General features: G+C 42.0%; 1 protein-coding gene across 1 annotated transcript in view; it reads left to right on the forward strand.

The window, feature by feature from the left end:
* The window catches only part of TBC1D22B (TBC1 domain family member 22B), an 86,749-nt gene that overhangs the window by 33,678 nt on the left and 30,523 nt on the right, over nt 1-22,548 (forward strand). Inside the window, exons 4-8 of the mRNA XM_054569303.1 lie at nt 906-1,085; nt 1,615-1,685; nt 3,076-3,204; nt 4,707-4,772; nt 8,258-8,372. Coding sequence (XP_054425278.1) covers nt 906-1,085; nt 1,615-1,685; nt 3,076-3,204; nt 4,707-4,772; nt 8,258-8,372 — 561 coding nt within the window. The remainder of the gene's footprint in view (nt 1-905; nt 1,086-1,614; nt 1,686-3,075; nt 3,205-4,706; nt 4,773-8,257; nt 8,373-22,548) is intronic.

Consider the following 22,548-nt stretch of genomic DNA (forward strand, 5'->3'; position numbering starts at 1 on the left):
TCCTTGCCTCTCCCTTGAAAATTAGTTAACCTTTTTGAGCTGTAGTTTCCTTATCTGTAGGATAGTAATAAATTAATAAATTCCCACCACGTGTTGTTAGGATCAAAGGAGAAATATGTAAATGTGACCAGCACTCAATAAATGTTAGTCCTATACTGCTCATTTCTCCTCTTACCATCTAGTGTAGAGTTGTCTAGAACCAGACATAGAATTCAGCTTGTATCTGTGTTCCTGTTATTTTAGTTGTATCTGAGCAGAATTAAAAGCTGGTTCATTTGGTGAGACACGTGGAGCACAAAGGAGCTGCAGCCACGAAAAGTGGGATTGCTTTAGGCCAGAGCTTCTCACCCTGTGCAGGGCACACTGTGGGCCAAGAACAGGTTAGAGTTGGGCCAGGGATACTGACCTTCCCAGCTCTTGGGGCAGCTGAGTAGGGCTGGGGATTCAGGAGAGCAGCCACCTCCTTGTACTGCAGCGTGCTTTATAGTGTCATTTCCTATGTGCTCTGTGACGTGCATAGAGAAGGTGAATGTGGCCTCAGACTCTGTTGCCCCCAAACTCATTATTAGGCACCAAGAAGAGTTCCAGGTTGGGTTAGAAAGAAAACATTTTATTGCCCTCTGGAGTCACCAAAAGAGTTGTCAAAGTTGCTGCAGCATCCAAATCTCTGTTAGCACATAAGGTGCCTTATATGTATGATCAAAAACACAGCCTGTCATCCGGGCAGGAGAGCAGAGCACAGTCGGGTTTCCAACCCTGCTGCCCCTCAGCTGGACACCTCCGGCAGCCCACATACCATGCAGCTGTGGCTTATGGAGGAGACTGTACTGAACAGTCAGGTTTAAGGTTTCTCAGAATCCATGCTCTTCACATAGCCTGTCTCTTTCTCTTTCATATTATCTCAGGTGATACATGCCTGAGGAATGCACTCCACAAACAGCAGTCACTTCCTCTTCGACCCATCATCCCCCTTGTAGCCCGGATCTCAGACCAGAATGCTTCTGGGGCACCTCCGATGACTGTCCGAGAGAAAACCCGCCTAGAAAAATTCCGTCAGCTTCTCTCCAGCCACAACACTGACTTAGGTAAGTCTCTGTGAGCTCTGGGCAAGAGAGGACCTCTTGGTGACTGGAATTCTCTGAGACCTGGAAGCTATTGCTCTTTATTCTTCCTTCTTTTACTTTTCCAGCATCTCCTGATCTGGTGCCCATTGCAGTGACATGCAGGTATCAAGTCAGAAGTATGTTACTAGAAATTAGGGACCAAATTAGGTGGGACTGGATTCTGTGGCCTGTAGACCATAGTGCAATTATTCTGGCTTTGGTCTCCCCACCTCAAGGCGATTATTGAAATCCACACCTACTGGTCTTTCTCTTCCCCTCTAACTCTAACCTCTAGCTGACTAGATCCCTACTGTAGAACTATGTCCTTGGCACTTTGCTGCTCAGGGCTGTTGTTTTGGGCTTTATCCCTGTGCTTATTAGTAGCTGGTGACGGTGGTTTTGGTGATGGTGGTGATCATCTTACTTGAATGGTGGGAGGCATCAGACAGTGCTGGCTGAGGTTTGTTTTAGGTTATGGGAAGAGCTAAACGAAGCTGTTATCTGTTTACAGATGAGCTGAGAAAGTGTAGCTGGCCAGGGGTTCCCAGGGAGGTTCGACCTGTAACCTGGAGACTCCTGTCGGTGAGTTCTACCCACTGTGTAGAGAAGCATGAGCCTCACACAGCCCTTCTTACTTGATGAGGTTAGTTCAAGCACATTAGTCTTAACTCCATAGACTTCTCTAGTCCTACTGGGTATGACACAAATGTGGGACTATAGTCCTATTTCTGTATATAAAGAAACACATTCTGGAGAGTTTATTCCCACACAGGTAGAAGAGCACAAGTTGGTACCCTTAGTCACAATCTCACATTCTTAACACCAGAGAGGAAGACTATAGTGAGGTGCAGTGGTCCCAGTGCAAGTCCACAGTCCCTGTGCTTACCCCTTTTTCAGTAGGAATAACCAAAGTGCCTGAAATCCACTTTGCAACTGCAAAGAGTTGATGAATGGGTCTCCCTCGGAAGCCTGCATAGGCCCACTTTCACTGAGTGCAGGGCACTCTCCAGCCACTGTGATAGGAATACTTGGATTCTCTGAGCCTGTAAAATTCATTCATTCACCTAGCAAAGATTTTTATTGAGGACCTGCTATTTGCCAGGCACGGTGTCGGGTCCTGGGAGGGTATACAAAAATGAATCAACCACTTTCTGCCTGCAGGCACTCCCTATGGAATATATTGCATAAATGTTCGTGAGAGGAAGGGTCTCTCTCTTGACTGCTCCCCACCCTGAGTCCTACAACCATGAGTCATTGCCTCTGGCACTCTTAATAAGTTCAAATGCTATGAAGAGTAGATTTGATGAGAACCGAAAGAGAGCAGGAGATGTAAGAATTGAGAGTAGGATCTAGATGAGGGATAAGAATGAAAGCTGGCCTGGAGCTTTGGCTGGGAGGGGGCTGCTGCCAGAAGTTCTATGTGTGGACATTGCAGCTACTATGTCGCATATTCCATTCAGCTTCCCATGCTGTTAGTTCCAAATGTTTCTGTGGCCGAGAAGGGGTAACCAACCAGTACACACTTACATTGCACATCACTGAGATGTGCTGTGGAGACAGGCGTCTCCCGCGATTTTCAGAAGTATTGTCTTGCACACTCACAGCCTTCAGAGGTTTTGACTTGAGTCCAGTTCCCTCCGACTGACCTACATTCACTGCTCAATGTGCCAGCTGTGGGAGCTCTGGGGTGCTCACCAGCAGTACAAGCTCCAAGCGCAGCACAGGGCTACAAGAGTACATAACCCTGGGAACGCTGGCCTTGGTTCATCTACCTTCATGTGGATCTCATTGAATGAGGAAGGAGAGGGCAGATTCTGGGTGGCCAAAACCAAAATAGGATCTACCCTTGTTCCCTTGGCAGTTTTCCTCCCATTCTTTTGATAGTTTCCAAGCCACTGCTCAGGCTGAAATAAAAATTAAGGATTCATCCAACCATTATCTGTCCCCATCTGACTAGCAGTCCTGTCTATAGGGCTATCTCCCAGCCAACAAGGAGAGAAGGAAGTTGACCCTGCAGCGGAAGCGGGAAGAATATTTTGGCTTCATCGAGCAGTATTATGACTCTCGAAATGAGGAACATCACCAGGACACGTACAGACAGGTACAGTCATCACCTGCTGCCCTTTTGCTTACTTGTCATATAATCTTACGGTATGTACACATGGGAGTACTATCAGGAACAGGTTTTCCAAGTCTTTAGGCTATGGTGTGCTGGTTAGGAATTAAATTTATTCCTGGGAGTATGCAGAGTAGATTTTGGGGGGTCTAGAAAAAAAACTTTATTCCCATAACTGCTTTCCCTCTTTCTAATTCAGTAGCTCTAATTTTAGCCATTTAGAATAGATTTTTCCTCCTGGCCAGTGGCAGTGCTTCTCAAATTTAATGTATATACAAATCACTTAGGATTTTGATGAAATCCCACATCAGAATTGTAATGAAATGTAAATTCTAGTTCAGTAGGTCTGGGGTGAGACCTTCACATCTAATAAGCTTCCAGGTGATGGCAACACTGTGTTCCACAGACCTCACTGTTGAGTACTAAGGGGATGGGACCCAAGATGCGAGATGTGTTCCCTCAGGGTGGTCCAGTCCTTCAGGACTGTGACATTGTGCCTCTTCAGCCCCCATGTCTGTTGGTCTGTCTGCAGGAGCTGTCATCATCGGCAGCCTCGGCAGGGAGTGTTCCATCATTACAAATAGTGGTCCTCACAGCCTGCAGGAAGGTGGAGCAGGGGGGCAGGGTGGAGATGAGTCCTTCAGGACTGTGACATTGTGCCTCTTCAGCCCCCATGTCTGTTGGTCTGTCTGCAGGAGCTGTCATCATCGGCAGCCTCGGCAGGGAGTGTTCCATCATTACAAATAGTGGTCCCCACAGCCTGCAGGAAGGTGGAGCAGGGGGGCAGGGTGGAGATGAGGTGGTTGCAAAAGAGGAGAAAAGACTGGGAGAAGCAGTTGTCGGCAACAATCCCTAAGAACTGAAGTACACTCTGCCACTGCTGACGTAGTCCTTACGATTCCTAGACTTGGGGAATCCCAAGGCCAAAGCCAACTGTAATGACCTCTTTGGTAACAGAAGTCAGAACTTTCAGTGCCAGTTACTGAAGGTCAGCTCCCCCTGGTGTTGCCCCTCTTCTTATACATCATGACTTCATGAGCAGATCCTTCTTGGTTCCTTATTCTGGCACATTTTTGCAGCAGTCAGAGCTCTTTTAGTTCCTAGAAACTGTTGAGTTAGATTCGGAAAAAGGGGTACACATTTTGATCATACCTACTAAAGAAGTACCAGTTCAGGGTGAAACAGACTTCAGAGCAATAGGGAAAAGCAGGTGATTCTCTTAGGTTGTAATGCCTGTTGCTTTTTGAGATAAGTGGGGTTTTTAGTGGGGAGGTTTCCTCACTGTTAAATAAGCTGCTGCTATCATGGAAACATATTCCAGATGTACAGGTAGGCTTACCTATACTTTTTTTGTAATCAATTAGTTCTTTCTAAAGATAAATTGTGCTCTCACTCTTACTCCCTTGATCCTAATTCTTACTAAGAAAATAACTTCTCAAGAGAACAAATTTGCATTTGTGTTTTTGGCCATGGCTTCTCTTTTTCAGATCCACATTGACATTCCAAGGACGAATCCTCTCATTCCATTGTTCCAGCAACCACTTGTACAGGAGGTGAGGGAAATAGTTAACATTCTTGGCCCTTCTCTCCTCATACCTTTGTGGGACCTATTCTGCATGGATGAGTGCTGGAGCCTTCCCTCCAATCACTGGCAGGTTTATAGCTAATTGTGATAATATCTGTATGCAGCTAGCTATGGAGCTTTGGCCCCTTCAGAGAACTTTCTTGTGCATTCTTATATGACCCTCATAATAAACCTGTGGGCAGAGTAGTGCTGGTATTTTAAGGGACTTGCCTAGAGTCTTGAGGATACCTGGTGACAGAATGAGCACTAGAGCCCACATCTTAGAATTTCTAGACCTGTGTTTGCTGTACTTTTTCATGCTGGAATAATGACTTTTTAAAAATTGTTCAAATATATGTAACAAAATTTATCATTTTAACCAACTTTAAGTGTACAGTTCAGTGATACTAAGTGCAATAAACAATAACTATGTATTCCCTAGCAACCACCATTCTACTTTCTTTCTCTATGAATTTGACTACTCTTGGTACCTCAGATAAGTAGGATCATACAATATTTGTTCTTTTGTGTCTAGCTTATTTCACTTAGCAGAAATATCTTCAGGGTTCATCCATGTAATAGTGTGTGTCAGAATTTCCTTCCTTTTTAAGTCTGAATCATATTTAATTTTAAATATATATGTACATATATATATATATTTTTTTTTTATTTTTTACATATTGTTGATCCAGTCATCTATCAGTGGACAGTTGGGTTGTTTCCACCTTTTGGTATTGTGAAAAATGCTCCTATATAAACATGGGCAGGCAAATATCTGTTTGAGTCCCTGTTTTAAATTCTGGATATATATCCAGAAATTGAGTTAGTAGTGATACTTTGAGACCTAACTAATTAGTGAAGCACATGGAAGGTCTCAGTGGGACTGTTGTCTTTTACCCAAGCAGTAACTGTGAACTCCTGGAGATTAAGCATTGCCTTTGCAGCTTCACAGTCTCTAGGGCACTGGGTTTAAGTGATCTTTGAGTTGCACTTTCAGGTATCCTCATAATAAGGAAGGATGGTGGGAAAAATGCTCAAAATAATTTATATTGACTTTAGATTATGTTCCTAATTCTGTTTAATTATAGATGTCTGCTGGGGAGATCCCTCATGACTTGCCATTAGCATAAAGAAGATTTGAGGGTGGCACCATTATTTTGCCTGTACTAGTCAGCTCAGAGGAAGCTAAAAACCCATTCAAGATCCCTTTGTGTCACCGTCCAGTTTCCTACACCTGACACAGACCTGCTTATTCCTCATTTTGACCTGGATATGTTCATATATTTATACCTGTGCATGTTTACTCTAAACTTAGAGGCAGAGAAAGTAATTTGTTTAAAAGGCTTCTCGTATTAATGGAACCTGAAAATCAGACTGTAGGCTTTTCAGTTTTTCTCAAATTGCTGCTCTGTCTAGCAGGCTGCGGTACCCCTAAAGAGAGCAAAATGCTAACTAAGGAGTAGAGAATTGAATAACCCTGAATATTGAAAGACTTGCTTTGCAAACCTGAAAGGTAGTTCAGCATTAACTATAGAAGTCAGAGTTACCCACACTGCTAGAAGTATAGAAAAACCCTCAGGTATTCTCCTCGCCTCTCCTCTCTGCAAGGCCAGATTATTCCAGACATTTTTCTGTAGTGAAGATTCCGTGGTCTCCAGCGGTAACCAGGTTTGGTACTGTTCAAATTCCATCTCTTTGTCATTTTCATTTGTATAGCATGAGCACGTATGCGCTGCCCCACCCTTGCTATAGAGGGTTTATTGCAGGTCCTGATTGTGAATGGCTAGTCATTGGCCATTGTTAAAGCCAGTCATCAAGGATTTGTATATTCACAAGGGGCTGAGATTGTGGAGTAGAGGCTCTGGTAAGTCCTTCAGAAGGACTGACCTGAAGGAACTTTTAACAGAGACATCCAGACAGATGCAGGCCACAGGAGATGTGAGGAGACAGTGGCATAGAGAATCCTTGGGATCTTCCTGAACTTGGTGCATCTGGCCTGACCTACAGTTTCAAGGGAGGGAGGGTTTAGCAGCAGAGAGGAAAGAATGTAGGCAAGCCCCCATTACAGGGTTCAGTCTAACACAAATGAGGACACCCTGCCCTTCCCTCAGCCCCAGGGAACAAGTGGGCAAGTCTAGTGGGGGCAGAGAGGCCAGCTCCTTCCAGACAGCTTTGTTCTTATGGCTTGGAAGTGCAGGAGTGTTGATAGTGGGAATGTTTCTCAGTGCTCTGCCAGCTGGAAGGAGCTGGGAAATGTCCTTTATTGTGTCTTTAGATTCTCCTCTTTACTCCTACACTAGCTAATCAATCTCAAACCATACAACCGTTTCTTTTTTACTGTTCTCCCTGGAAGCTTTTCTTTCTCTCCACCTGACTTCTGAGAAGGCCTCTTCATTCTGCCCCCAGAGCCAACATTTTGGGGCTCTGCAAGCCCATGTGCTATGGTGGCCCTGTAATTCCTGTCCCTCTACACATCACCAACACCTCTGTCACCCTCTGCGTGGTTCACAGAGACATGAGCAGTTCATGTCGAGTCCAGGAGTTGTGGTCAGCGGGCTGAAGCAAGGGAATGGGGAAAACGCTCAGAGGGCCTAATGAAAGCAGAGGGAAGTGTAGCTGAATGGGACAGGGCCACAGAAGCTTTTCCATGGAGGCCCTGGCTGATTTCTCCTTTCTTTTTTTTAAAAAAGATTTTATTTATTTATTTTTAGAGAGAGGGGAAGGGAGGGAGAGAAGCGTCAATGTGTGGTTGCCTCTTGCGTGCCCCCTGCTGTAGACCCGGCCCGCAACTCAGGCATGTGCCCTGACTGAGAATCTAACCAGTGACTCTTGGGTTCGCAGGCCAGCACTCAGTCCACTGAGCCACACCAGCCAGGGCAAGATTTCTTTTTCTCAGATTCCCAGCTGCAAGAGTCCTTGGGTTTGGTTTATTTAACTTGCTATCCCTAGCCAATGTCTGGGTTGCATCCTGATATATGAAGTGACTTCCTGCATTTATCGTCTATCACTAGATCTTTTTCTGTCTCAGCAGGGAGGATGGGGAGGGTGGTAGAGAAGGTATTTCCTATCTACATCCTGTAGTGACAAAAAAGATTTGGAAAAGTATCAGAACTTAGCTGTTCAGATACTTGCTCCTGGAACTAGAGAAACAGTATCTTAAATGACATCCTGAATCAGTGACATGCATTGCAAACCTTTTTCTTGAGCCATTGTATCGTCATCCTTTTCCTTTTCCTAATTTTATATCATGGTGGCTAGACACTGAAAAGATAAAGGGCAAGGAGTATCTACATCTGCTTAAAAACAACTAGTGTCTTAGAAACTTCTTATATTTCTATACTTTATCTCATAGTATTAAAATATTTTTCCTAAAAATTTTACAGCAGCCCTGAGATGAATTGTGAGGTAGGTAAACAGAGGGAGGGAATGTATCCCCATAGTTTAACAGTTATGTCTTCTTTCCTTCTTTCCTAGATCTTCGAAAGAATTCTATTTATTTGGGCCATCCGACACCCTGCCAGTGGGTATGTCCAGGGAATTAATGACCTGGTCACTCCGTTCTTTGTCGTCTTCCTATCAGAATATGTGGGTAAGAAGCATGAGTACCAAGTTGAACAAGCTGTTCTTTCTTATCTTCAGTCTGTTTGTTTTTCCTGAGTGCAGCCAGTAGGCATGTCTTGCTAAGAAAGGATAGTGACTTTAGAGTGCTATGCCTATTTTCACAACAGTGGAAGCTTGGAATTTATCTCTTGAGGTGATCTCAAACCTCACCTAAAAAGACCTGCTTTGTCATAAGAATGACTGAATTGATATCTTATGTTCTGCTGTAAACAGATGATTTGATGGTTTATTTGAGGTCATTTTAGGATTATTTTGAACTGGTGTGAAACACAGGCCCTCATCCATGAATGCTGGAATTTTAGATTGTACAGTATATCAGGCCTTCCCACTTTAGTTCACATGCTGTCTCTCAGTAGCAGGATGTGGACCTGTACAGGGGGAAAGGTTGTGGCACCAGAATCCAGGTCACACTGGGGGCAGTGGGGTGGACCAAGGAGAGCCCCAGCACCTTGATTTCTTCCCCTTCTCCTTCACCTCTTACCCTGTTGGGCTCTTGTCACTTTGAGTGGAGTAGATGTCACTGTGGTAGCTAGGTTTTCATGCAGCCTCAGCTTCCTTCCCTGGCCAGGCCTAAATTAGGCAGTCTTGAAGGGCTTTGAAGATCTTCCATCGTTTTTTGGTTTTCTTAATCACTTGTGCTAAGAAATTTAAAGGAAAACTCATCTGTCACACCTCATGTTTTCTTGTTAAAGAGAAGCTCATGTGAGAATCAACATTGAAAAGGGTCTTAGAAAACCAACCATCTGATCTCCTCACTTCACTGATGGGTTGTAAGATTCTCTACCTTCTTATTAGTGGCAGGGCTAGGGCTAGAACCTTTTTCTTTAGACTTGGGGGTCGGGGGTTAGATTTTATGGTTTTTGGAGGAAGCCATTGCAGAGGGGTAGGAGGGCAACGAGAAGTGGACCAGAGTAGAGACCCTTGGCAGGGCCAGGCTAAGAAATGTCTCACTTGATTCATCCCATTCAGGTTTTCTGATGGGGCTTAAAGGGATGGTGTTTTGGTCTTCCATAGGCAGTCTCAAAAAGTAAGACCACTGAATGGCATCATCCTGGTTCCCCTTAAGTGGAATCAACCAGGGCAGACCTTGGAGTAAGGGTGGAAGGTCGCTCTTGCCCACTCTGTCAGGTGACCCCACGCAAAAGTGAGACTAGTAAAAATTCAGCTACTGGAAACATATAAATAAAGCTTTTGTTAGAGGACTTTTCATTTTCCCCTCACATCAATAGGTCAACTTTTAGAGGGGGCTTAATTTTGTGTGTTTAATTTCATTAAGAGCAGTGCAGCTGATCTATTGGAATTTTTTTTTTTTTTGGCTGTTGCCTGCAATAGCACTTTTCTAAAATAGTATTAAAGGATGAGCCTAGAAAGGTATTAATCCATTCATTAATCTACATTTGAAGTCTAAATGCTGGCATAAAATCTTAGTGACAGTACTATGACAATTAAAAGCAGTTCCATTTGGATATTTAATTATATTGTTAACTTCCATTTATATTTTGTACCCAAATTTCCTTTATTTTCTCCAGGTGTCCATCCCATTATTGCCTCAACCCCATCTGTACCACCACTTATGGTTCCTTTCTTTGATAGACAGGACTGCATTCTGGTCTTGCTTCTTGGTTAGCGAGCCCCACCTGCTGACCAGTGAGAGCGCTGCTGACCCACAGTGCTTGCGCGGTGCAGTGCGGGCTTCCCGTGGCAGGCCTTCTGGAGCACCCATGTCATCACTGCCGCAGACCGCAGAGCGCCTTCTCCTAGACCTAGGAAGGTGGCACCCAGTCATTTTTTACAAAAAGTTTAACCATGTTGCATTTCAAACGTATGTAAAAATAGAAAAAAATAATACTAAAAACCCTTTATACTTATCACCCAACTTCAACAGCCAATCTTGTTTCATCTATACCTCTATTCATTCTCCATTCCCTCAGCTTTGAACATTATTTAGAGCTAATCAAGCATCACATCATTTCATCCATAAATATTTCCATATGTATCTCTAGAACATAATGATTGAAGAAACCCACAGCCATAATGCAATTATTACATCTAAAAAGCTCCTTAATATAATGTCATATACAACAGTATTTAAATTTTCTTGATTCTCATAAACATATTTAACAATATGAATCAGGGTCCAAATTAGGTCCACACATTCTAATTTGTTGATACAGCTCATCAGTTCCCATTTGTCTCTCTTTCCCTTAGGACTTTGTGTAGTGTTAGCCCTTGTTTTTCCTATTTTCAACCTAAGGCTTTGCTATACCAAGCAGTAATATCACCCTGATTTTTAAACCATTTTACCATTTGCAAAGTACTTTGACAGAACTGATTTCATTTACTAGGCCCCAATATCTCTTTAAAGTAAGTATATCAACGCATTTCACAGGTGAGAAATCCAAGGCTCAGAGGTTTAATGAGCTTTTAAAACTCAGACCCTGGTCTTTTGACGTCAATATCCGTGCTCTTTGTATTACTTGGTGGTGTCCCATCTCAGATCCTTGTCCTTGGACCTCTAATGGCTCCCTCTGCTCCATTCTCTGCTCCAAAGCAGGTAACAAGCATATTTCATATTGCTCCTTGCCTTAAAAAAATTGTAGAAGTACATGCTACTTAAAAAAAAATCAAAATAATTTATAAGTGGTATTACTGTCCTTCCCCATGACCCCCAACCCCCCGAGATTACTACTACTATTGACTTTTTGGTGTATATTCTTCCAGACCTTTCCCTGCCTGTGGATAGACCTGCATATATTATTTTTCTTTGTTGTGTTAGGAAAAATGGAATCAAACTATCTGTACTTTTCTATATCCTGCTTGTTTTTGTTCACAGATGTCACGGCCACCTTTCAGGTCTGGACACACAGATCTACCCTACCTTATCATTTTCAGCAATTACATTTATTTTCATAATAAGACTTTACTATAGTTTAACAGTTCTATAAAATGACATTTAAATTGTCTACAACTTTTAGCTATTATAAATAACGTTGAATATTCTTCTACATACCTTCTTGTGCATTTGAATCAAAATATGTATCTCTCTGAATGAGAGTCTCTGAAAGTCAAATTGCTAGTCCCAAGAGCGTGCCAAGTAGGTACTATTAAGCTATACTCCAAAAAAGTTTATACCAGTTTATACTCTAACCACTGATGTTTGAGTGTACATTTCTTCACATCTTAGCAAAACTGGGCCTCTTAGTCCAGTTGTGTTCACCAGTCTGGCACATGTACCACCATGATTTGTGTTTCCATATTTATTTCCACTTGCTCATCAGTGAGGTGGTTTTATCTTTTCTTATGTGTATTGGTGTTTGTTTCTTTGTGATCTGCTTGTTCAAATCTCCTAGCTATTTTTTCTATTGGATATTTGGTCTTGTTTTGTAAGAGGTTTTTCTCGATCACATATATTTATTCTTCATCTGGTCTGTGTTAATAATACGAGGTTGAGCCACATGAAATTGCTAATATTCTACCATTTTTGACCTCTCCCCACAGGAATTTTATATGGTTCAACCTAATATTTCTTTCTTCCAGATCATTTGTCTTTTTAAATTTGTGTATTATATCTCTTTATATAGAACTTCCTAATTTTTACATAGTCAAATCTTTCCATTTGACAAGTATTTATTGAGCTCCTACTATGTGCCAGGGATAGAGTGACTAAAATGACAGACTTGGGCCCTGCCCTGTTGTTCCTCCCATCTAGTAGGGGAGGGTCGACAAACAAGTAAACAAGTCATTGCAAAGTGTAAGGAAGACAAAGAGAAAACGTCTCCTCCTTTATGGCTTTTGGATTTGGTATCTTGCTTAGGAAGTCTTTCCTTCCCCACCCCGATATTGAAAAATACTCTCCCGTGTTTTCTTTTACTACTCTTGTGGGTTTGGATTTACATTTAGCTTTTCTTTTCTTTTTAAGATTTTATTTATTTACTTTTAGCAAGAGGGGAAGGGAGAGAGAAAGAAACATCAATGTGGGAGAGAAATGTCAATTGGTTGCCTCTCACACACGCCTGGACCAGGGACCAAATACTCAAGGGCCCTAACCAGGAATCGAAAAAGCAACATTTCGCTTTGTGGGAAGACGCCCGACCAACTAAGCCACACCAGTCAGGGCTACATTTAGCTTTTTAAATTTCACTAGTAAATTTATTTTCCTGTGTGGTGGGGGTTGAGATTTTTAAGTTACTGTTCCAAATGGATAGTTCATTGCTTCAACACCATTTATAAATAGTGCATCCTTTCATCACTGCTGTGAAATCCCTCTTCATAATATAACATAAATTCCTTTATTACATAGTTCTACTTATTTCTTTCCAATTTATCTCCATTTCTATGCAAGTACCTCATGGGTTGGATTTTTGAGGTTTATAATATGTTTTATTATTCCAGGGCTAGTCTCTCTTATCACCATTTCTAAAAAATTGTCTTGGCTCTTCTTCCAGATAAACTTTAGAATTAACTTGCTAAATTCAGGAGGTAGAGAACTCTAGAATTTTTACTGGGGTTGCAATAAATTTATAAATTAAGTTTTGTGGGAAGTTGTTTTGGGTAGCAGCTTTATTGAGATATAATTCATATACCATACAGTTCATCCATTTAAAATATACAGCTCAAGCCCTGACCAGTGTGGCTCAGTTGATTGGAGCATCGTCCCATAAACCAAAAGGTTGTGGGTTCAGTTCCCAGTCAGGGCGCATGCCTGGGTTGTGGATTTGGTCCCAGGTTAGAGAGCATGCAAGAGGCAACCGATTCATGTTTCTCTCTCACATTGATGTTTCACTCCCTGCCCCCCGCCTTCCTATCCCTCTCTCTAAAATCAATAAGCATGTCCTCAGATGAGGATAAACATAAATCAGATATTTAAAATATACAATTTAATAGTTTTCAGTGTTTCTAATAGAGTTGTGGAACCCATCACTACAATATTACCCCCACCCCCGAAAGGAACCTTGTACTCCTTGGCCATCAGCTCCAAGTTCACCTTCACCTCTACCCCTAGGGAACTGCTAATCTACTTTATGTGTTTGGATTTGCCTTTTCTGAACTTTTCATAAAAATGGAATCATACAATATTTGGTAGTTTGTGTCTGGCTTCTTTCACTTAGAATATTCTTTATGTTTAATTCATTTTTATTATCAGACTGTGTCTTCTAAACATAATCATTACACAGCAGTTCTAACAAGAAAACCTAAGGGTAAGCTCTGACTTAGTCTTTAAAAGACAAGTTTGGGATTTAATATCCTAGTAGATGAAAGTTCAGCTCTTATTATTATCATTAAAACAGAGTACATAGTATTTACTCTATTGAATATTTTTGTAAGGTAAAGACAGATAAATCTCCCTAGGCCATGACATTTTAGGACAATGTTAATGCTTTATTTACTAATTTGTTCCTTAAGCTCAGTGATTCTTTGCATCCAAGTGAGATACTCTGCTGAACAACAGGCCACCTCTTAAATATGCACAGTCTTCTAGAGCACACAGGGTATGGATAAAACATCAGTAATAGACACTTACAAGTCATAGCAAGACTGGTTTAGCCCTATCCAGATGTCTAACCTAAGAGCATGGTTATCAGTCTCTAATTGGAGGAATAACAACAAAATAATAATGGCTATGGTTTATTTATTTACCTATGAATGCTTACCATATATGGGCTAAAGCCCCGTTAATCATTATTCTATTTAATCCTCACAATGCTCCTGTGAAGTAGGTACTTTCATTATCCCCATTTTATAGATAAACAAGCTGAAGATTAGAGAGGTTAAATAATTTGCCAAGGTCAGATGACCAAAAAGTTAGCATATTTTTGCATTTCATCTATGTTGTAGCATGTGTCGGGTCTTCATTCCTTTTTATTCAATAATATTTAATTGTACAGATATACCACACTTTATCTGCTCATCGGTTGATGGATATAAATTAAGTTTCAAAGAAACAAAGCATGCAGGCTTCTCTCTAGCCCCAAGGCCTTTCTTGAACATAGATATAACATTGTGGTCTCCAAGAATAATTCTCTTGCCTGAGTAATAGTCCTTCTTTTAGCCCCTTCTCTAATGGTGCCATATCCTAATAAAGGCAGCTACTGTAAAAGGTTTTTGCTATGACTCTTTGATATGACACTCCCTAGTTCAGGAGGCCTCAGGTATTCTTTGCTCAGGGAATAGGCCAAGCAGTTGCCCTCGGTGTCCTGGGCAGCTATCACCAGGCAGCCTCACCCCACCGACCCCTCTTAGTGAGCTATAGTATGGAGGATCTGTCCCCCTGGAGCTATGGGACCCATATGCCACCTGGACATTGTTCGGCCTTTCTCCTACATCCTACCCCATCTATTCTCTATCACCTTTATAAACTAGTACGTGAGCTTGCTTCATGCTTTGTGTCATATTTTTTGTAAAATAATAGAAAATGGATCCAGACTTTCCCCTGAGTTGAGAGAGAAGTTGTCCATACTAGCCTAGCCCCCAAGTAGCTTGTTTATCCGCTGAAGCCAGCTGCTCATGTAGAAGTGGGTCCTCTGTGGATAAGCCTGCTGTGTCTGGGTCCAGGGGTAACAGGGCCAGAGGGTCACCCCTAGGGAGAGACAGTTTCTGGACTATGATCTCTGAGACTGCAAAATCCTAGTCTCTATTCTCCAAAATCTCTGGGTTTAGATGATACTATTATTATTAAGTATTTTATTTATTTATTTTTTAGACAGGGGAAGGGACGGAGAAGGAGAGAGAGAACCATTTATATGAGAGAAAAACATTAGTTGGTTGCCTCTCATACACACCCCAACTGGGGACCAAACATGCAACCCAGGCATGTGCCCTGACGAGGAATCAAACCAGTGACATTTTGCTTTCTGGGACAATACCCAACCAACCCAGTCACACCTGTCAGAGCTTAGGCAATGTTATTGATCCAGCTTTGAACACATTGAGGTCAAATGTAATTGATAGTGAGGTCATCCCTAAAATAAACTGCTGATCAGCAACTACTTAAGTGATGCATATGAGGAAGTCATATAAAAGAATGGGGCTCGGGACATGTCCTGTTTTCAGAAGAGGAGTGGTGCCTGGTGATTTCTTTCATCACCAGTGAAATACTAGTATCAAATAACTCCCTCTTTTCTGCACACAGCAGTACAGTAGGATTTTCATTTCAGGTTCTATTTAGAATCACAACAGTACCAGAAATATCTAAAAGGAAGACTTTCCAGTACATCTAATTCATGCATACAGTTCCCTATGTGACATGTCCACTTGTCATAGATGATCAGCAAAGAAGGGCTTCATGTGACAGGAAATCCCAAACACCTTAAGTACCTTAAGCAAGAGAAAAAAGCTCATTTCTTTCAGCATTAAAACTCCAGAGGTAAGTAGTAGAGGGCTTATATTCTGCTCCCAGATATCAGGGGCCCAGGCTCCTTCCTCTTGCTGTTCTACCATTCTCAGCATGTGGCTGCCTTCTTGTGATCCAATGTAGCTGTGAGTTCTAGCCATCACAGCTGTATTCCAGCAAGTGAGGAGGTGGAAAGGGAGAAAGGCATACTCCTTCCATTTAAGGACACTTCCAAAGTACATGATGCTTGGGTTCAAATCTCTTTTGTCTGAATTTAGTCTTAATGGCCATAACTACCTGCAAGTGAGGCTGAAAACAGTTTGTATCCCAGGCAGCCAGTACCCTTAGGGGTCCTGTCACCAAGGAAGAAGGGGGAACAGTCATTTGTAGACAACTGGCAGTCCTTGCTACCGCATGGCTCCTGAGACTCATTGTTTGACTCCTCTCCTCCCTGTACGTAGCTACCCCTTTGCCTCATCTAGCAGCATTTCCAGTCACTTCATGTTAAGAATGGTTCATGATTCCTTTTTCTCACTCTTTCATATCCAGTCAGTTACAAAGCTCTGGTGGTTTTATGTCCTAAATATTTCTTGAATCTGTTTCTGTCTCCATCCCATGACTGCCCTAGGTCAGGCCCGAATTGCTGAAATGGCCAAGAATGTCTTCCCACCTCCAGTTTCATCCCCTTCAAACCTATCTTCCACACCATTTAAACACAGACTTGTCGATTCAGCTCCTCCGCCTGAAACTCTTCAGTAGCATCTCATCAACTGCAGCTTAAAATGTCTAGGCTCTTACCCTGCATTGACGTTTTTAATCAGAAGCCTTGTTCTGCACCATCTTTGTATCCTCTAGACTAATCCTTGTGCATCCTTTAAGACTTCCCTTCCTCCTGGAAACCTTCCCTGAGACTTCTCCCGGACCTCGCCACCCCAGCAGTACTCTTTCCATAATCCTGTACATTTTGTTTGTAGCACTTTACTACAATACAAATTTTTATTTGTGTTTCCCTCGTGCACTCTGCTACCAGACTGTATGATTCTTTGAAGCCAGAGACTATTTTATACATTTTTATATTCCCAGTGCCTTCATTTTCATGTCCAAAATACACATTCCATACATCTAGATAAATGAGAGAATAAAAAGTTTGTGATAACTTTACAAGATATCCAGGAATGAGTATGGCTTTACTGGGCTTGGCCACTGGAGGGCAGTGAATTACATATAGTGTTCTGATACTATGCTGAGGTAGCCAAAAGTTCCGTCTCTTCTGAGGGATGGAGATGGAGAACCATCATTCCTCAGCAAGTATTTATCTAGGCACTGCTCTAGGCACTGGGGATAAAACCATAGACAGAGTAGGTAAAAATCTGTGCCTTTTACTTCTAGTTATTCAAAGAAAATGAAAGCTTATCCTCCCTGACAGGTTGTGCAAGAATATTCACATCGACAAAAATTATAAACAACCTAAATATCTGTATGAATGAATAATCATACAGTGGAAAAAGTACTCAGCAATAAGAAAGGACAAATTACTGATAAAGAAAACAATATGGAAGAAACCGCTTCAAAAATCATTATGTTGAGGAACTTCCGGCCAAGAAAGAGGCTTAGGTAGGTAACATGCTTTGCCTCCTCACACAACCAAAAGAAGGATAACAACCAATTTAAAAACAACCAGAACTGCCAGGAGATTGAACAGTATGGAAGTCTGACAACCAAGGAGTTAAAGAAGAAACATTCATCCAGACTGGTAGGAGAGGTGGAGATGGGCAGCCAGGGCAGTAAGGTGGCAGCTGGTGGACCTGGTGGATCTGGTGGTCCCACATTCATATACATATAAAAACCAGGAGGAACAACTGGGACACGAGACAGACCATGCAACCCAGGGCTCCAGTGCCAGGAAAATAAAGCCTCAGAACTTCTGGTTGTAAAAACCAGTAGGGGCTGAGGCAGCAGGAGAAACTGCCAGTATCTCAGGAGAGTCCACTGGAGGGGCCACAGGGTCCTAGAACATACATAAGCCTACCCACCCAGGAATCAGCAAAAGGGCAGCACCATGTAGGGCGCCATTTGCTTGTGGGAAACAGCGGAAGTGACTGAAAGCAGGATGAGAGCCGAGCAAGCAGCATTGTTCCCTCTCTGACCCCTTCTCATAACCTCTGGGTGTAGACCTGTGGTGGTTGCAACAGTGGAAGAAACTGATGGTCTCTCAGGGCAATCCTTTTGAGGGGCCTACAGGGTCCTAGAATGTACACAAGCCCACCCACTAAGGGAATCAGAACCAGGGCAGCAACTGGAAGGACAGCAGTTGTTTGCAGGAAGTGGGAGAAGTGACTGAAAGCAGAGCAAGAGCTGAGCAAGTGGTATTGTTTCCTTTTTGGCCCCTCCCTCACATACAGTGCCATAACAGCGAACCAGGTTGCCCTGCCCTGGAAAATACCTAAGGCTCTCCCACTTACAATATAACAGGTGCGCCAAGACAAAGAAATATGACCCAAATGAAAGAATAGATCAAAACTCCAGAAAAAGAACTAAGTGATGAGGAAATAGCCAGCCAATCAGATGTAGAGTTCAAAACGCTGGTAATCAGGATGCTCACAGAAATGACTGAGTTACAGTTGCAAAGTAAAGGAAGAAGGGAAGACTATAAACAACGAAATAAAAATATACAAGGAACCAACAGTGAAATGAAGGAAACTGGGACTCAAATCAGCGATTTGGAACAAAAGGAAGAAATAAACATTCAACTGGAACAGAATGAAGAAACAAGAATTCAAAAAAATGAGGAGAGACTTAGGAACCTCTGAACATACCAACTTCCCAATCATAGGGGTGCCAGAAGGAGAAGAGAAAGAGGAAGAAATTGAAAATGTATTTGAAAAAAGAATCAAAGAAAACTTCCCCAGTCTGGTGAAGAAAATAGACTTGCAAGTCCAGGAAGCTCAGAAGAGTCCCAAAGAAGTTGGACCCAAGGAGAAACACACCAAGACACAGCATAATTACATTACCCAAGATTAAAGGCAAAGAGAGAATCTTAAAAAGCAGCAAGAGAAAAGGAGAGAGTTACCTACAAAGGAGTTCCCATAAGACTATCAGCTGATTTCTCAAAAGAAACCTTGCAGGCAAGAAGGGGCTGGAAAGAAGTATTCAAAGTGATGAAAGGCAAGGACCTACACACAAGATTACTCTATCCCCGCAAAGCTGTCATTTAGAATGGAAGGGCAGATGAAGTGCTTCCCAGATAAGGTGAAGCTAAAAAAGTTCACCTTTACAAGCCCTTATTATAGGAAATGTTAAAGGGACTTATCTAAGAAAAAGAAGAAGATCAAAACTGTGGACAGTAAAACCTGGGGTCCTATAGCCAGTGCCAAGAGACCAAGTTAACCAGCAGCCACTAATATTTGCTAAATAAAAGTAATACAGAAATCTGGAAAGTAGAGAAAATGTTGTGGTATGTTGGTTTTTAAAATTAATTTTACCCAGGGTATCATGACACACATAATACCCAGCCAACCCCACACTGAGTAATGTATAGCCAGAGTTCATGTGTCATTCTGAGTTAATACTTAGCTTTTAGTTACTACCCTGATTGACAGGCAAAGTGTCAGGTAGGGTTCAATGGTCATCTGCTTCTCTGTGTTTAAAACAGTACGTCTCTTCCCACACAGTTTAGAACATGGACCCTCTGGGTCTCTGTTCTGTAGGTACCTCAGAAGAAGTCTTTTCTCTGACCTCGTCCCTGGGAGAGACTAGCTCTGCTACTCTCCCATCTCTGTGGTGGTTTGACTTTCCTGAGGTTAGCCGAGGGGGCCCTCTGTGCTCTCCATACTAAGGTTTTCAGTGGAGTCCTTGTCTTAGCTGCTACCATCAAATACCTGCCTGAAATTACTAAGTGAATAATTTCCAGCAATACATTTTAATGGCACTTGAACCACGTAAGAATTATTACATACAGGTAATTAGATGAATTCCTCAATACTTTTCTTAAAATTGTGTTTTTTGGATGAAAAACTTAAGTTTCTGTTTTATGAGGTTCTTTAGATGTAAGACTGAAAAAAATTGTATTTCCCTTTTCTCAATTCGTTTACTTTTGTGATAAAAAAAAAAGTAAGGTATTTTTATGACTATAGTTTAAAAACAAACAAAGACAAGAACCCGATAAGTCAGAGCCATCTGCATCTGGTGCCTGGAACCCTCTCATGCCTTCCAGTCAGGCTACGTCCTTCTGACCCAGAAAATCCTGGGAAATGCCTAGAGCAGTGAATGACAATTAACTCTTGTCAGTTTAGGCAAAACCCAAAGCTGTTGAGGAGTTCTTGAGGCACATGTGAGGCTGATTTTAGGCCCAGGACTTGGAGTTCTCAGAAAAATACACTTGACAGGAGCCAAGACTCAACAACATTTTAACAGCTTATGAGCATAATGGGCATGTTTCTGTCAAGCTGAGAGTGGGCAATTTGATTTTTATATGGAGCTTTGGGTTTTCTCTTTTTGGATGCTTTGCCTCCTAAAATAGCCATAAAAATATCCTTTAAAATCTCTTTCCCTCTAGTCTGAGTCCTTGGCTGCTGCATGTCTGTAAGGACAACTGAAGACACTGTCCTCATTCGAGACTATGTTGCTGGCATAGTTTTGCATCCCAGCTCAATTACATGTTGAATTTTCTCAAGTGGAACATTTAATGATCCTTCTGAACAGACTTTTTATGCTGAATGAGCCCCTTTCAAAGAGTATTTGGGTCTCCCTATCTCTGTTGCTTTTTGCTGGTGCACTCAGCTCACAGTTTTTTTTACTGAATATATGAATTTTATTCTCCCTGCAGTCAGAACACTAGAACTAAACTCTCTTCCCTCTCTCTGAAGTGCTGGTAAATTGTTCCCCCATCTTCGAAAGCAAGGACAGGCCTGGCACAGGGGTAGAATGTAGGAAAACAACAGCCCCCAAATCAGTGCCCCCTAAGAGGTCTCAGCATGTTGTCTCTTGGTCCCCTTGCTCCCTGGACAGGCAGCTAAATATTTGAAATTGGTACAGTTACTGAGAGTGGCATCTTACCAACCTAAGACCCCACGTTGTTGTATCTTCTCCTTAAGGCCAAGTGGTAGAAATGGAAACTAAAAATTGACTCCTTTTTAAGGTACATTCTGGAATTATGTTGAGTTTGGCTGCAAATGACAGGAATCCAAAATAACTGAGGCTCTGAAAGCAACAAATGAACAAACAAGAAAGACAAAAACCCATAGACACAGACAACAGTGTGGTGGTTAACAGAGGGAAGGGTGATGGGAGGCAGTAAAGGGGAAAGCGGGTCAGATATATGGTGATGGAAGATCTGACTTTGGATGGTGGGCACACAATGCAATATACACATCATGTGTCACAGAAATCCACACTTGAAACCTATGGAATCTTATTAACCAATGTCATCACAATACATTTAATTTTTAAAAGAGGGCTGACACAAGAAAGGAGTTTATTTATTCCTCATTTAATAACAATAATACTAGCTGACATTTGCATAATGCTTATTTTGTGCCAGGCACTGTTAGCATTTTTTATATATTAACTTATTTAATCCTTATCTTATGACAGTGGTAGGAAATGACCACTTAAACAGATGAGGAATTTCAAGGCTCAGAAGATAAAGTGATTTGCCCAAAGCTGCATAGCTAGTGATTGAGGGAGTCAGGATTTGAGCTACACAGTCTGGCTCCAGAGTCTATGCTCTTCATCACATGCTATTCTGTCTGACAAAAAGCCACAAGTCACCAGGGCTAATATGGCAGCTGTGTGCCCATTGTTCTCAGAGACCCAGGCTCGCTCTTCTTTCTTACTCTGCTACATGCGGTTTCCATTCCCAGTGACATTTCCACAGCAATGTTCTGGAACTGTAGAATGCCTAAGGTGGAAAAGACCCTTCAAGTGATTATGGAACACTGGATCTTCCTCTGAGCATGTGTATGAGTCTTTTTGCCCTGAGCCTTCCTTTTGGGTTTCACTTTTTTCTTAGAAGGCTGTTCTCTTGAATAGGGAGCATTGTGTGGGTTGGTTTGTGTGAGCAGCTGTGCTCACTAGAAAGGAAATGGCATTCTTTCCTCATGCACTGCTGTGGGCCTGGTCCTGGGCAGTGGTCTGGCAGTACCTGTGGCCCAGGGCAGTTCTCGTACTGGGGAAAGGGAAAATTTTTCGAGGCATGTTTGTGGTAGTGGGAGTTGGAGGCACCTGTGTATCTGTGCCTGGGGAACTGCTAGGTAAAGTGGGAGGTGGCACACGTGGGGCAGTGAACTAGAAGTGTGTACAGCCGCATGCACAGAGCTTAGAGAAGTAATACAAAGCAAGAAGAAAAAGAAAGTTCTGAGCTGGGTCTCAGAGCTCACTATCATTTAACTAAATCAATAGTATTTTTATGGCCGCCCCCCAGAAAACACTGCATAGTAAGTGTTTAAGTTAGGAAAAAAGAAAGATGATATTTCTAGGAAGGTTTTTTTTCCCCTCAGTATAATTTCTCAAATGGACCTTTACATACTATCTGCAGCATTAGTTTTTGCAAGCTTTGTGTTGTTTTAGAAAAACTTCTTTATTCTTTTTTTTGGTGTGTGTGATAAAAGGCAGGTGTAGTCAACTGTAGCTCTTTATTTCGTAAAACAAAATACATTTTTTCCCCTGACTATAAAATTATACTTATTGTCAAAATTTTGAAAAGTCTAATAAAACTTAAAGAAAATAAAAATCCTTTATCCCTACCATCTGAGGAATGAGCCCTGTAAACCTTATGATGTATTTTGTCTTTCCACTGTGCTTATGTAAACACACA

This window comes from Pteronotus mesoamericanus, unplaced genomic scaffold (genome assembly GCF_021234165.1).
Source record: "Pteronotus mesoamericanus isolate MK-2021 breed Mesoamerican mustached bat unplaced genomic scaffold, CSHL_Meso_final contig_20, whole genome shotgun sequence".
Lineage (NCBI taxonomy): Eukaryota > Metazoa > Chordata > Mammalia > Chiroptera > Mormoopidae > Pteronotus > Pteronotus mesoamericanus.